The following is a 15514-nucleotide window of genomic DNA, read 5'->3' as shown; positions in this document are numbered from 1 at the left end:
CTGCCATGGTAAATGGGATTGTTTTTTCAGTTTCTCTTTCTGTGAGTTCATCATTGGTGTATAAGAATGCCATCAATTTCTTGACGTTAATTTTGTATCCTGCTACTTTGCCAAATTCATTTATTAAGTCTAGTAAACTTTTGATGGAGTCTTTGGGGTCTTCTATGTACAGTATCATGTCATCTGCAAACAATGACAATTTCACTTCCTCCTTTCCAATTTGGATCACTTTTATTTTTTCTTCCTGTCTGATTGCTGTGGCTAAGACTTCCAGTACTATGTTAAATAGGAGTGGCGAAAGTGGGCATCCTTGCCTTGTTCCTGTTCTTAAGGGAAATACTTTTAGTTTCTGCCCATTGAGTATGATGTTGGCTGTAGGTCTTTCACATATGGCCTTTATTATGTCTAGATATGATCCCTCTATTCCCACACTGCTGAGCGTTTTTATCAGAAATGGATGCTGGATTTTGTTGAAGGCTTTTTCAGCATCTATTGATATTATCATGTGGTTTTTATCCTTCATTTTATTTATGTGGTGTATCACGTTTATGGATTTGCGAATATTGTACCAGCCTTGCATCCCTGGGATGAATCCCACTTGGTCATGGTGGATAATTTTTTTTGGTGTATTGCTGGATCCGATTTGCTAGTATTTTGTTTAGGATTTTGGCATCTATGTTCATCAGGGATATTGGCCTGTAGTTTTCTTTCTTTGTTGTGTCTTTTTCTGGTTTTGGAATTAGAATTATGCTGGCTTCATAAAAGGGGTTTGGAAGTCTTCCTTCTTCTTGAATTTTTTGAAATAGTTTGAGGAGAATGGGTATTAGTTCTTCTTTGAATGTTCGGTAAAACTCCCCTGTGAAGCCATCCGGGCCTGGGCTTTGTTTGCTGGGAGAGTCTTGATTACATCTTCAATTTCTTCTGTTGTTATTGGTCTGTTCAAGTTTCGATCTCTTCCTGATCTAGTTTTGGGAGTCTGTGTGTTTCTAGAAATTTGTCCATTTCGCTTAGATTGTCGAATTTGTTACCATATAATTGTTCATAGTAGTTGTTAACTATCTTTTGTATTTCTGTGGTGTCAGTTGTTATCTCTCCTCTTTCATTCCTGATTCTGTGTATTTGGGTTCTCTCTCTTTGTTTCTTGGTGAGTCTAGCTAAGGGTCCATCAATCTTGTTTATCTTTTCGAAAAACCAGCTCTTTGTTTTATTGATCCTTTGAATTGTTTTTTTGGTCTCTATGTCATTTATTTTTGCTCTGATCTTTACTATTTCCTTCCTTCTACTTGCTCTGGGGTTTTCTTTTTGTTTGCTCTCTAGTTCTTTAAGTTGTGAAGTTAGATAGTCTATTAGAGATTTTTCTTCTTTTTTGAGGTAGGCCTGTAGTGTTATGAACTTCCCTCTCAGAACTGCTTTCACTGCATCCCATAGATTTTGTGTTGTTGTGTCTTCATTTTCATTGGTTTCCAGGAATTTTTTGATTTCTTCCTTGATCTCCTCAGTGACCCGTTCATTGTTTAATAACATGCTATTTAGGTTCCATGTGTTCGAATGTCTTTGTATGTTCTTGCAGTTGATTTCTAGTTTCATGCCGTTGTGATCTGAGAAGATGCTTGATATAATTTCTGTCTTCTTGAACTTGTAGAGACTTAGTTTGTGCCCTCACATGTGGTCTATCTTTGAGAATGTCCCATGTGCACTTGAGAAGAATGTGAATTCTGTAGTTTTGGGGTGTAGTTCTCTGTAGATATCTATTAAATCCATTTGGTCTAGTGCTTCATTTAGAGTCTCTGTTTCCTTGCTATCTTTTTGTCTAGAGGATCTATCCAGCGATGTCAGCGGGGTGTTGAAGTCCCCTGCTATGATTGTATTGCTATTGATTTCTCATTGGAAGTCCTCCAGAAGATTTTTAATATATTTTGGTGCTCCTATATTGGGTGCATATATGTTAATCAAGGTTATATCTTCCTGTTGGATAGATCCTTTCAATATTATGTAGTGGCCTTCTTTGTCTCTAATTATGGCCTTCATTCTGAAATCTATTTTTATCAGATATGAGTATTGCTACCCCAGCTTTTTTTCTATTCCGTTTGCTTGGAAGATTTTTTTCCATCCCTTCACTTTCAATCTATGTGAGTCTTTTGTTGTGAGGTGGGTCTCTTGCAAACAACATATAGATGAGTCATGCTTTCTTATCCAATCAGCTACTCTGTGTCTTTTTATGGGAGCATTCAGTCCATTTCCATTTAAGGTGATTATTGATATGTACTTATTTATTGCCATTTTTGTTTAGTGTGGTTCTATTTTTCTTCCTATTTCTCCTGGTAATAACAGCAGTCCTTTTAACATTTCTTGCAGCGCTGGTTTGGTGCTAGTGTATTCCCTTAGCCTTTTTTGGTCTGGGAAGCTCTTTATTTGACCTTCTATTTTGAATGATAGCCTTGCTGGGTAGAGTAGTCTTGGATTCAGATCCTTGTTTTTCATGACCTTGATTACTTCTTGCCATTCCCTTCTTGCCTGTATTGTTTCTTGTGAGAAGTCAGCTGAGAGCCTTATGGGGTTTCCTTTGTAGGTAACCTGTGCTTATCTCTTGCTCCTTTTAGGATTCTCTCTTTGTCTTTAATTTTTGGCAGTTTGATTACTATGTGTCTTGGTGTAGGCCTGTTTGTGTTCTTCTTACTTGGGGCTCTCTGTGCTTCTTGAACTTGAATGCCTCCTTCCTTCACCAAATTAGGGAAGTTTTTTGTCACTATTTCTTTGAATATATTCTCTAACCCCAAGGATATTTTTCCATTGATTTTTTTGATAGAGTTGAAAAGAGGGAGAGAGGGAGGGAGAAAGAGAGAGAGACATCAATGTGAGAGAGACACATCGATTGGTTGACTCTCACACAACGCCAACCAGAGCTGGGAACTGAACCACAACTGAGGTACGTGCCTTTGCTGGAATGGAACTCACGACTCTGGTCTGAGGGCTGATCCTCTAACCACTGAGCAACCAATCAGGGCTAGAGGATATGTTTTCTTAGGAAATGAGGTCGAACTAGTGATGGTGTCAGGCATTCCTTCGACATTAAAATCCTACTTATCAGTAACAAGTAGCATAGTTTCCAAAACATGTTCATGTAAATTCTTTGAGCCACATAGCAAACCTGTAGGATGAGTGGCGTGTCCATCATCCTGTGGCATGTACACATGGAGAAAGTGAGACTTATAGGGGATAAATGTCACGACCAAAATTATGCAGCTAACAGGTGGGATGGACGCAAAGCCATCTTTTGTAATCGTAGCAGAGAATGATTATTGGTATGTCGAGCTTCTCATACTGTGTAGCCTCCATCACTAGAGGGGACTTTTCATATGAATTTGGTGGAAGGGACATTTTTTAATCACTCAAATGTGGGTGCTGCTTATATTTTGTATCATTGTTTTAAGAGTGACCTGTAAGACTTCTTGGTGTTAGTTGGCACCTGCTCTGCAGCCTTGGGAAACCAGTGGGGTTTGGATAAGGGACTGGAGAACTGTGGCCCTCGGGGCTGTGGAAAAGGAGGAGCAGAGAGTCAGGGTGTGGGAGATCTAGCTGCTGTCGAGTGGGAGATGGGACCTTGGAAAGGTGGAGGGCTTGCCATGCATTCTACCTAAAATGTTATGCCTTTGTTCAGTCATCATAACAATTTACATATAGGTGTGCTTCTAAGACCACATTTCTGTTTGGGGTTCTTACAGCGACCCCCGGAGGTAGACAAGGTGTTTTTCCTCATCCTGAAGAGTCTAGAGTGGGTTCCACGTGCCCAGGGCTGCAGAGGAACCAGTTAAGAGTCAGGATCAGTCTGTCCTGGGTCTTCTGTGTTCTTTGTGCCACACTGCATGCCTACTGGGGACGAAGAGGCCACAGGCAGGTGTGGAGCATGTAAGGATCACCAGTAGTGCCTGAGGACGTCCATGCTCCACTCCACTGCCACCGGTCCCGTCCACCTTATCCAGTTTCTAGGCTAGACTGTGGCTGGAATCTGCTTCCTGGCACACCCACTACCGTCCATTCTCCTCGGAGCAGCCAGACTGAGTCTTCTAAAAATATAAATCTGAGCTTATCACTCTACTCTTTAAAACCCTCCAGTAAGCTGCTCATTGTAATTAGAATAAAACTCGTTCCTGACTGTGGCCTCGTGTGGTCTAGCCCAGTCTTCTCACCCCTGCCCTCGCTCACTCTGCCCCTGCTCCTGCCCTTGCTTTAACCCTGTCTGACCTCTAGCGGCATTAGCCTTCTTCCTGTTCCTCAAAGACAGAGCCTGCTGCTCCAGGACTTTGCACTTGCTGCCCCCTCTACCTAAAATGCTTTTCCTCCACGCTGGTTCCTTTTCATCATCTCGGTTAAATGTCACTCTCAGAAAGGCCTTCACTGCCTCCTTTTCTTAAATGTTACTCCCTGTATGCCCTGGGCACTGTGTTCCACTGCCCTGGTTATTTTCTCTGTAGCATTCGGTACCAGCTGATATTTCTCTGGTCTCTGCTCTGTGTCTCCTGTTGTAACTGTAACGTAAGCTCCATTCGAGGAAGGTCTCTCTCTTGTTGTCTGTGTATTTTCCAGGCCTGGTGTAGGCCCTGGCACATACTAGTTACTCAGAAAGTATTCATTGGATGAGTGGTTTGATGGATGGACCTGCTAGTGAGGAAGACCAGGTAGAAAGTGACTGCAGCAGTTTAGATACATTGTTAGCACAGAAACCCAAGGAGTCGAGGGGGAAGGGTGTGCTTGAGCTGCTCTGGGCGAGTGGACATGACCTAGAAAATGACACCTGCTCTTCCCAGGTGCAGGGACAGAGGACGAGAGAAGTGGTAAGACATTTGAGGTGGTGTGGAGATGAGAAGACATGTGCCCAACTCTGACATTATTGTAATTGCTTGAACGTTAGCATTGGAGGGCACGAAAGACGGGGTGACCTAGGACTACACGTTTTTCTGTTAACACACAGCAACATGAAAAGAATGCTTTTGTGACTTTAAACGTTGTAATTATTGGGGTTGGTTTTGTTTGCCTTCTGTTTGTAAATGTAATAGTTGTTTCACAAGTCCTGTGAGAAATTATAACATATATTCTACTTCTGTAGCATTTGCAGCCCTAATTCCGTTGTTAGGCTAAACAGGTTTACCATTGCCCTTGAGGTGAAAGTGGAAGTTACAACCATCGTTAGCTTTTATGAGAGAAATGTTCCTATTTTCTCTTGGTTCCTGTTTAAAACAATTGTATTTTTTCCCCTTCCCATTAGATGGTTATGGAACAAGGAGATTGGCTGATTGGAGGAGATCTTCAAGTCTTGGACCGAATTTACTGGAATGATGGTCTTGATCAGTATCGGCTCACTCCTACTGAGCTAAAGCAGAAGTTTAAAGACATGAATGCCGGTATGACATGGGCTTCGTTCTCTAATGTGGGGCGTCTTGGGCTTTCTACTTGATGGGGAAAGTTCTAGGAGGCTTATTATGACAATAATGTGAAACAGAATGAGTAAAGGTAAATGTAGCATTTGGAATATGTAAGCAAAGGTATAATTTGATCTAACAGCATTTCATATACTATGTGGAAGATAGATGCTAATAACAAATTGACCATTTACTTGTTTAGTATAAAACTCACCTGTTAAAGCTGAAAAGAACTATGGAAGAGGAATATTTTGAAGGACTCACTCACCTCAATGTGCTTTATATCTTGGAATGTCTTCCATCTTGGAACGTATCACTGCGGAAAGTGCTAGAGCAACAACACTTTTATCATGTTTGCTATTCATTCAACAAATGTTTGCTATTCATTCAACATATGTTTGCTGTTCTTCTTTATAGGCCAGAGTGCCAAGTGCTGAGGTCCATAAATAAATAACAGCAGCTTATAGTGGAAAAGAGAGAGTAAGCAAGTAGCAGAAGAGGTTGTGGGAGCGGAGGTCAGTAATGATTTTAAATTTCTGGAGTAGGATGAACAGAGCAGGAAGAGCAGAGTCTATAGATGCTGTTCTTTATGATATTGTCTTATATCATAACTTTCTCAGGACAGGCTTTCTGTATCGGACGCCTGTGGTTGGCAGTCTTCACACAGCGGGAGGGGAATGCCGTGTTGACGCTGGTGTGCCGGCGCTCGCTCTCCCTGCGCGCACACGTTCAGGCGCCGCGGGAGACCTTCTATCTCACTGCATTCATGGTCGTTGGGAGGTTTTTTTTAAGATCTGAAGAATTCGAAGCATCTTACAATCATGCTACTAATTAATTTTCACCCTCTGCAGAAATGTGTAAGGCCTGAGCTTCAGTGAGTGTGTTTTTTTTTTTTTTGTTTTTTTTTTTAAGATATTTTCTGTATAGAAATCAGACGGAGATGGCTGAGAAAAGTCCGGTGAACGTGGTTACTTTTTACGGAATTAGCTGGTCACCAAGCCATATTTGTCTCCGCCCAAGTGACAGTAGGAATGAGGGCGAGAGCACTCTTCTGTCAGCTGTGTTCAGCTTCTGTGAACCCCGGATCCTAGAGTCCCATGCACAGCGTCCCTGCTTCCCCACCTCGTAGTTCTGTGGTTGTGGGAGATTGCTTTTCTTTCTAAGGCTTGGTTCCTCCATTGTAAAAGTGAGCGTAATGATGGTACCTAATGCACAGGATTTTATTTTCAAATGGAAGTGAGGTAAAATGCTTAGGGCACTGTAAACAGTACCTGGCACAGAGCAAGAGGCTAAGGTCATGATCTCTGTTAGGTGAGTGAAGCTAGTCTTATCTATATTTGTGTGAAGGTTAGAAAAAGTGTGTCAGTTTATTTTTAAGCTCTCCTGTAGTTTGCTGATATTTGAAGTGTTGAGATCAAGGACGGGAGGCCACGCACACACTCTTCAGAGCCGAGTTCCCACCCAGCCTGCCCCCTCTGTGCTCGGTTTCTGCTCGGCCCCTGCAGGGCACTGCTGCAGGCGTGCTCACCTTCCGCCCTTCCCAGCTGGACTCCTTTCTCTGAATTTGAAGCAAATTATTTGGCTTTAAAACCTGTGCAGGACTTTCTCTGAATGCTTTACTTGGTACTTGCCTATGCAACAGCTTATTTATCTTGTTTCTTGCTAACATTTTTGGGCCCAGACAGTGCTTCACTCTCTTGTCACTGATTTAAGGGTCAGTGTTTAAGTCAGTTCTGCCCACTGAGACGTAAGGTTTTCCTTCCTGACAAGAAGCTGGCTGAGAACAAAAAGTCATCTTGTCCCATCCTTCTCCTCCAAGCAGGGGGTGCTTTGGATGCTGTGATGTAAAGGTACAGTGTTTGGAGCTCTGACAGTCATTTTGTGCTCATGAGAATCCCTGAGACTCTTACACTGTTTCAGTTTCTGACCCAACCCTGGATTCCTCTATCTCTGATCTCTTACTCAGAGACCTAATGCATGTTTGAATTATTTCAGGCACTTCTAATTGGGTCTTCTTTTATTTGTAGCTAGAAGTATCCAGTAGTTTGTCTTTTTTTAATGTGTAGATTTCTCTCTCTTTTCTGGTGAATAGGAACATGTTTAATGGAGGACTTCCTAAGACGACCTCACTTACTTTAATTTTTTGCCAAAATTGAATTCATATTTAAAATTCATGTTAGTGAATTTATTGTGGGCACTGTTGAGGAATCTTATCAAGGAATTAGTATTCATAATTAGAAACTTTAATATTACATCTATTTTATACTTTTCTTAGTGAGCCAAACATTTTATATCAGTTAAAGAATTTATTACATAACGAGGGATTGCAAATTTGTTTAGAGTAGCTAAGAGCCAGTTATTAGCTTTATATTTGACAACAAAGATCGTGGAGTGTTATTTTATTTACTTTTCCATTTTAGACTAAGGCAAATAAGCAACAGACTGAGGAGTTTGCTTTGTAGTTCTTGTTCACTGTTAGGAAGCCAGTAATAAGTCATCTGCTGGTATGTATGAAACATAGTTCAAGGGAGAGAAAACAGAATATTTTTTTCTTTTACTTAGGGTTTTTTTCTTACCGCTCTCTTTCTCCTTCCCTAATAAGCACCTTGGTTACCCCCTGTGGGCTGATGTGTTGTGCACATTGATATGGTCAGCTTTGCTGTTCCAGCCATTCTGTAGCTGGAAGGATTGCGAGGTCTTTAATACCCACACAGTGGTTGCAAGGTGACACGGCAAGTTCTTTGAATCACTGGTGGTTGATCACTATTTTGGAAAGAAAGAATGAGTTTCACTTAAGCCAAGTGAGAGCCAGTTAGTATTTATTACACACAGAACACTGGGGTCCTGCCAGGTTACAAAGGAAAAAGTTGACATAATTTCTTTCAGGCTAGTATGTGGTAGCACAGTGTTGAATAAATCTAAGAAAGCTTTGTAGAGCTGTTAAACCAAAAAGTCTTATTTTAAATGAATGGATAGAGACATGAGACGGATATCTTAGCAGCGTTGGGGGTGATCCATGAGAAAGCTGAGGCTGAAGCAGGTGATTTATCTGAGGGCACTAGGCTCTCCTGACCATACATGGCAGTGAGCTGGAGACAGTGTGACCGGAGGCTGGTTGAGGGGAGGCTGCCGGGCAAGTCAAGCACACTCAGATGAGGCTCTGAACATAACTGCACAAAGTGAGCGTTTCAAGAAGGATGGTCAGGGTTAAGGGAACCCACAGGAATGCCGCAGCATCCAGGGACCAGCAGTGCGGGGCGTGTTACCACTCCTGGAAGGGCAGGGGAAGGGGCCGAGGCTGAAACCCGGTGAGAGGAGCCGGAGCTGTGAGGAGGGGCTGCGGGGCAGGGCTGGTTGTAGGGATGGAGGCCCAGCCAGAAGCATAGCGTGGAGGCAGGATGCTGCCGGCGTGGGGGCTCCTGCCAGTCTTGTCTTCCCCATCTCTGGTGGCCCGCCGAGCCGAGGACTGCCGCCATGGAGGCACGCGCACACGCACACACACGCGCACACACGCAGGCGCGCGCACACGCGCACACACACAGACGCACACACGCGCACACACGCGCACACACGCACACACGCAGATGCACACAGGCGCAAGATAGAATTAATGGGAAGCAGCCCAGAGCCCAGTTGGCAACAAGTTTATATTCCACCTTATTTATTATTTTAATTTGAAAGCATTTCTAGTCCTAAGAATGAAAAACATTTCATTGCTGCATGCTTTGGGGTGTAAGATACCTGTTTGTGAAGAATTCTAATACTATGTTTGTATTTACTCAGGTGGACTATCTTTGTCTTACTGAGTTTTTCTCTCATACGCAGTTTTAGTAAGAGAAATACTGGTAATTTATGACAGCCCAGAGAGAGGCAGGGAGATCAAAGTTTTTCTTCCAGTTCTCTTCAGAAAACTCCCACGGAAGCAAACATTCAATGTGTGTATGCTCACCCCCCCAACTCTAGAATTACTGTCAGTACTCTGGTTTAGCTGCACTATTTAGGGGAAGCAGACACGCCTGTTTTAGAGCTTTAGGCTAGGTAATGTGGCAGATATTAAAGCCTGATAGGATTGGAAGAGGAGACTGAGTAATTACTGCTGTATGTGGGACAGTGGGACAGAGAAGTTGAAAGCCGGGAAGCAGGAAGATGTTGTAATTCTGGGTTCAGTGGTTGGGATGCATACTGGGGCTCTGACTGTGGGCCAGGGGGCCAAGCACAGTTCTGAGGAGTCTGGGGGAAGGATGCCTCGGGCTTAGGAGCACTTTCTTGCTCATCACCTTACTTGTTGCTCAGAACAGCCCTGCCCAGAGCGCTGAAGTTGTCCACGGGTACTCAGCTGAAAAGTGGCAGAGCAGGGGTCCCACCCTGGTACTTTTCATGGTGCCCCACAGAGTCAGATGCCATGATACTGCATCGGGCGACCCGTGTCCTGCTCTCCCCGGGGAGTCAGTGCTCACACTCTTCCCACCAGCAGGAAATGCTAGTGGCCGCTGTTTGCTGGCCCTGTTGCACATCAACACTTGCTCAGAAGAACCTTCTCCACGCTCTTCCCCTTCCACCTGCTGGAAGGAAAGGGTCAGCTCGTGCTTGTTTCCATGTGTGGGCTCCTGGGCTAGATGGTGTCCAATCCAGAGGAAAAGGGGCCCAGCCGTACCACTGGCTCTTCCTTTATGTGGATATGAAATACAGCAAAAGGAACGGGTGTGGCTTGCGACGTGAAGGTGGAAGCAATGAGGGGATACAGGGCAATAATGAGCAATATGGATCGAAATGTTTTCAGTCTCTAAACTGCTGAGCAGGAAGGTCAGGTCTCTGAGATGCAGCTAACAGAAGCCATCTGTGTGCGCAGAGTAATTGGATCCAGGTGAAGGGTACGTTTCCTGAAGGGTAGGCAGAGAAAGAATTTCATCGGACCCAGCAGTGAACCCCGTTGCACTGAGAGGGACTACCAGGTGTCAGGAACGGGATCACACCAGCATGGCCAAGCAGAATATGAGATGTCATGCAAGTCTGATTGGAACTGTGTAAAAATGCATGCGTATGCGTAAGGAGAACAGCTGTACGGTGCAAGAAACAGCTATATTAGCATGGTGCATTTGTGGGTGACGATTCCCCCGCAAGTTTTCTTCAGTATTTCATGGTTTTTACTGAAAAAAAAGAAAAAAAGAGTAAAGAGACAAATGAAGCAGAAAAGATTGGTGTCATGGTTGGCAGGCCTGAGACCATGAGGAACGTGGAGTATTTTTTTAAACGTCAGAAGTAGGGGAGAGGTCAGGAGCATTTAAAACAGGAAAGTGCCTTTTGGATTTGGCCGGAGTTTCATGCTATGTGATGGAGCAGGAAAGAACTGGTCAAATGAATGAATCCAGTCCTATTTTTTTCTTCCATCACTTCATCCTTCACACAGTCACCAGACTTATCTTCTGAGAACAAAGATCTAATTCTGTCCTGTTGCAGTTGCAGGAAGTCTAGCGTTCCTCACGTGTTCTGGTTAGTGAGTGTGTGCTCCTTCTCCTCTAACTAGACTAAGCTCTAAACTCCTGGGGGCAGGACCAGTTTCCCTGTTGTCTCAGGAAAACATATCTAAAATGGAATTTAAAATTTTTTTATTTATTTATTGATTTTAGAGAGAGGGGGAGGGAGAGGGAGAGAGAGATAGAAACATTGGTGAGAGAGAACATCAACTGGCCGCCTCCTGCATGCCCCCCACTGGGGATCGGGCCCACAACCTGGGCATGTGTCCTGACCCGGAATCAAACCCATGACCTCTTGGTGCGTGGGTTGATGCTCAACCACTGAGCCACACTGGCTGGGCTCTAAAATGGAGTTTTTGTCTTGCCCCAGACTGATTTCCTCCCTGCCCCAGCTGTGGCAGCTGTGTGGCGGTGGGGAGGAAGACCAGTAGCACACGTCTGGTGCAGAGGCGGCAAAGGGCTGCTGTGGCATCACTAGTGAGGAGAGCAGAGCAGCTGGTGAGCGCCAGGGACCATGTGCTTCGCTGCCTGCGGAGGGTGAGGGCCAGGAAGGGATCTGAGACTCTGGGATGAGCAGTGGCGCTGTGGCCCCCGAGGGTGTTGAGGAGGACCAGCAGCGCAGGAGGCTGGGAGGAGTCCCGTCTGAGCTGTGCACCGGGCACTAGGCAGTGGAGAGATGGTCTGGAGCCTCGGGCGGGCTTGGTCAGCATATGCAGATTTACTAGTCACTAACAGAGCCCTGCTCAGGGGCCTTGGCTGCTGGGAGCAGGATGGGGAGGGTGCGGAGGGAGAGGGCAGTGCCTGTCTTCAGCTGTCCTCAACCCCAGGTCAGCAGTGTGTGGGAGGAGCCTGTCCGGATCCTGGGGGAGGAACAGATTAAGTGGGTGGAGAGAATGGAAGAATTGGTGGAAGTTTTATTTTATATGGAAATGTGGGAACATGGTCCTCAGCGACAGTTGTCTTTTTGTTTTGCTGGCCCTTCCCTGTACCCACATACCCTCTGCTCTCCCCACATCAGTCCTGCACGGTGCTGTTAGACTTGTTTTCTGTAAGATACTCCTGGCTCACTCACAGCCCCTGCTGGGAACGCTGTGTCTTTCCTAACCTGGCGTTCGATGTTCTACGTGACATCTTGTGCCAGGTTTCATATTTATATCCCTCTTGGACAGAATGGAGGAGCCTGTGTTCCTCAGACACGTTTCTTTTCCTCTGCATCTACATGTTCGCTCACATCGGCTGGCTTGGTTGGAACGCTGACTTTACTTCTATCAGCCACATTTCATTTGGCAAACTATAGCCTGCAGGCCAGATCTGGCCCACCGCTGGATTTTATAAATAAAGTTTTATTGGAAAGCTGCCACATTCAGTTGATTATGCATTGTCTGTAGCTGTTTTTGCACCACTGTAGCCTGCTGAGTAGTTGCTGCAGAAACTCCATAGCCTTCAAAGCCTAAAATACTCACTCTGGCTCGTAAGGGAAAACGTTTGCTTTAGTCATGGTGTCAGCGGCTTTACAGTGTACTTTCTATGTCAAGATTATGGAATACCTGGTTCTTTCCCAGGAATGGGTACAGAGGGCTAGAAAGACATGGAAGTAATACATGTTACTACTACTTTTCAGTCATGTAGACCATCTTCCATTCTCAAACACAGTCAAAGCCATGATCTTAGGTAAAGCAGTCTTAAATGAAGCTGTAAGGAATTATAAGTGAGAAGGCAAATATTTAACACTGATTATGGTGTGACAATGGGGGAAATCACTGATTTTTAGAAAATGGGGATGAGAATGTGAGATGTTAATGAAAGTTGTTGTATTAGTGGCCCCAGGTTCACAGTTGCCCATTATTCTTTTATTCTTCATGGAAAATTGATGGAAGAAAATTCATAGTGATGCATACTAAGTTATGTTAGTTGTGACATTACCTTGGGAATGTAGCTTCCAGTGGATCAGGTACTCCTGTTAACAGTGTTCATTCCCAGAAGTTCTCTAGTGGAGAAACCAGGTGGTAGGGGTGAAAATACATCTTGGATCTACAGATGGTTAAAGCATTTGCGTAATTTATTGATAAATAGTTACAAGGAATCGAAAAGACCACAAATTTAAGAAAGACCTGGTTCTGTTGGCAAGAAAAAAATGGGCAGACAGATCAAATGGTCATTGGGTTTCTGAGTGCAACCAACTGATGGTAGGGAAGGAATTCTACCTGGAAGACATTTTGGCAGTAAAACCCTTTATATGTTTCTGATATGAACTTTTAATAAGTCATCCATCTTAACTTTATCTGTTACATGTCCAGTGTGGAGCTAGATTAATTCTTTTTGGAAAGAAAGCCTAGGTAGATAAATTATTAGAATCTGTGAAATATGTGTATTTGAGACAGAATATATTTTTTATGTTTCCTTTTGCACATCCTGTCATATAAATAGCCCTGCTAAATGGCAAGTTAAAATCAGATTTGACCTGATTGAAGTGTAGAAATGTAGTCATTATATACCTGAGATGTATTAACCAGAGGTCGTGTTCACAGAGAGACTCCTGTTCCTGATTAAGAGGGCGCAGGCTGTGTATCCAGCAAAGAGCTAACAGCCCTCACCTTGGACACGCACTGGCAGCAGAGTTGGGACTGCAGTGGACCTCTAGCCACCAGTGGGGCAGCGGGTTCAGTTTTCTGCCAGGAGTTTGTGTGTGTGTAAAGAATGAATTGTCTTTCCCTAGGTGGTTTGGCTCAGCATTTAAAGCATTGGCCCGAGGACCGAAGGGTCTTGGGTTCGATTCCCAGTCAGGGGCATGTACCCGGGTTGTAGATTTGATCCCCAGCCCCAGTTGGGATCATGCAGGGGGCAGCCAATTGATGTGTCTCTCTCACATCAATGTTTCTCTCTCTCTCCCTCCCCCTCTCCCTTCCACTCTATCTAAAAATCAATGAAAAATATCCTCGGGTGAGGATTTAAAAAAAAAATTGTCTTGCCCTGATGGGTCTGTCTCAGCAGTTAGAGCATCAGCTCGTGGATCGAAGAGTCATGGGTTTGTTTCCCAGTCAAGGGCATGTACCTCAGTTATAGGTTCGATCCCCAGCCCAGGTTGGGGTCATGCGGGAGGCAACCAATCCATGTGTCTCTTTCACATCGATGTTTCTCTCTTTGTTCCCCAACTCCCCTCTAAAAATCAATGGAAAAATATTCTCAGATGAGGATTAAAATAAATGGAAGGAAGGAAGGAAGGAAGGAAGGAAGGAAGGAAGGAAGGAAGGAAATAATTGTCTTAAGGAACTTCGACTTACTGTGTGTACTATGCGTCTCACCATGCTCTGTACTTTATATTATTATTATTATTATTATTTTTAAATCCTCACTCGAGGGTATTTTTTCATTGATTTCTAGATAGAATGGAAGGGAAGGAGGAAGGGCGGGCGGGGGGGGGGGGAGAGAGAGAGAGAGAGAGAGAGAGAGAGAGAGAGAAAGATACCATGATACCACTATCGCATCTACATAGTAACATTTGTTTCTGAATATTATCCAATAACCAGTCAGTCTTCAAATTTCTAATACTTTTATAATAGTCACTTTTTTTTACAGTTTGTTTGAATGAGTATCTAAATACGATCTACACATTGTAATTGGTTCATGCCTTGTGTCATAACTTTTGACTTTGTTTTTTAACTTTTCAATTTGAAATAATTTTAAATTTCAAGAAAAATCGCAAGAATAGTACCAAGAACTCATATATTCTTGACCTAGATTCCATAATTATTAGCATTATTATTATTGCTTTTTCAGTCTGTTTGAAAGTTGAAGACTTGTTGCCTGATTACCCCTTAGTATTTTCTAAAAATAAGAGCAGACTCCTATCTAAGCTCACTGTGCTCACCAAACTCGGGAAAATAACATCGATGTACTGTCTCATCTGTGTCCTCCATTCAAACCATATGCCACTGTCCTACTAGTGTCCTCACAGCAAGACCAACAGCAACAACCATGTCTTCTCTTTGCCCTTTCCTTTCTGGTTTCGGATCTCGTTCTCTTTCGATTTGGAACGGTGGGTCTTTGTTGTGTCTGATGAGTCATTTATTTTTGTGCCTGTAACTAGCTTTGACTCCTCTGCTGTTTCCTCTCGATCAGATTCAGGTTGCACATGTTTGGGCAGGAATACTGTAGGAAGCAATGCTGGATTCTCAGTGCATTGTATTTGCTGGCGCACAGGGTAGATTTGTTCTATTACAGCCAAGGTGAACCTTTCTTAAGTTAACTTTTGTCCCTTAAGATTGCTGTAAAGTTAACCAATTATTTTGTACTTACCAGTATTTTGGGGGAGAGATTTTGGACTATAAGTAAATATTTTGTTATCAAACTTTTACCTGCTAGTTTTATCACACTACAAATACTGCCAAATGGAGACTTTCTGATTTCTTCATTTTGTTGACTTTCTACCACAAGGTAAAATTTCCACTTCTCGCCCATTGGTTAATTCATTTATTTTATTCTCAGGGACTCACAGATTACTGTGTAACTCAGTACGTTACGATCCATTACTGTTACTTACTTTCATGTTTAGCTTGTTCTGGGTTTGCCTAACTGGTTGCTTTGTCCTGTGGACATGTCCCCGTCATTCTTGGAGTGCTTTCT

At 43.6% G+C, this 15514-nt stretch overlaps 1 protein-coding gene across 4 annotated transcripts in view; it reads left to right on the top strand.

Moving 5' to 3' along the window:
- PAPSS1 (3'-phosphoadenosine 5'-phosphosulfate synthase 1) overlaps nt 1-15514 on the top strand; it is a 104615-nt gene that overhangs the window by 47715 nt on the left and 41386 nt on the right. For all 4 annotated transcript variants that reach the window (XM_036267156.1, XM_036267164.1, XM_036267170.1 and 1 more), the window contains one exon: nt 5264-5399. In XM_036267156.1, coding sequence (XP_036123049.1) covers nt 5264-5399 — 136 coding nt within the window. The remainder of the gene's footprint in view (nt 1-5263; nt 5400-15514) is intronic.

This window comes from Molossus molossus, unplaced genomic scaffold, assembly GCF_014108415.1.
Source record: "Molossus molossus isolate mMolMol1 unplaced genomic scaffold, mMolMol1.p scaffold_m16_p_1, whole genome shotgun sequence".
Taxonomy (NCBI): Eukaryota; Metazoa; Chordata; class Mammalia; order Chiroptera; family Molossidae; genus Molossus; species Molossus molossus.
Note: the sequence above shows the minus strand (reverse complement) of the source record. Positions and strands in the feature narration are given on the sequence as shown.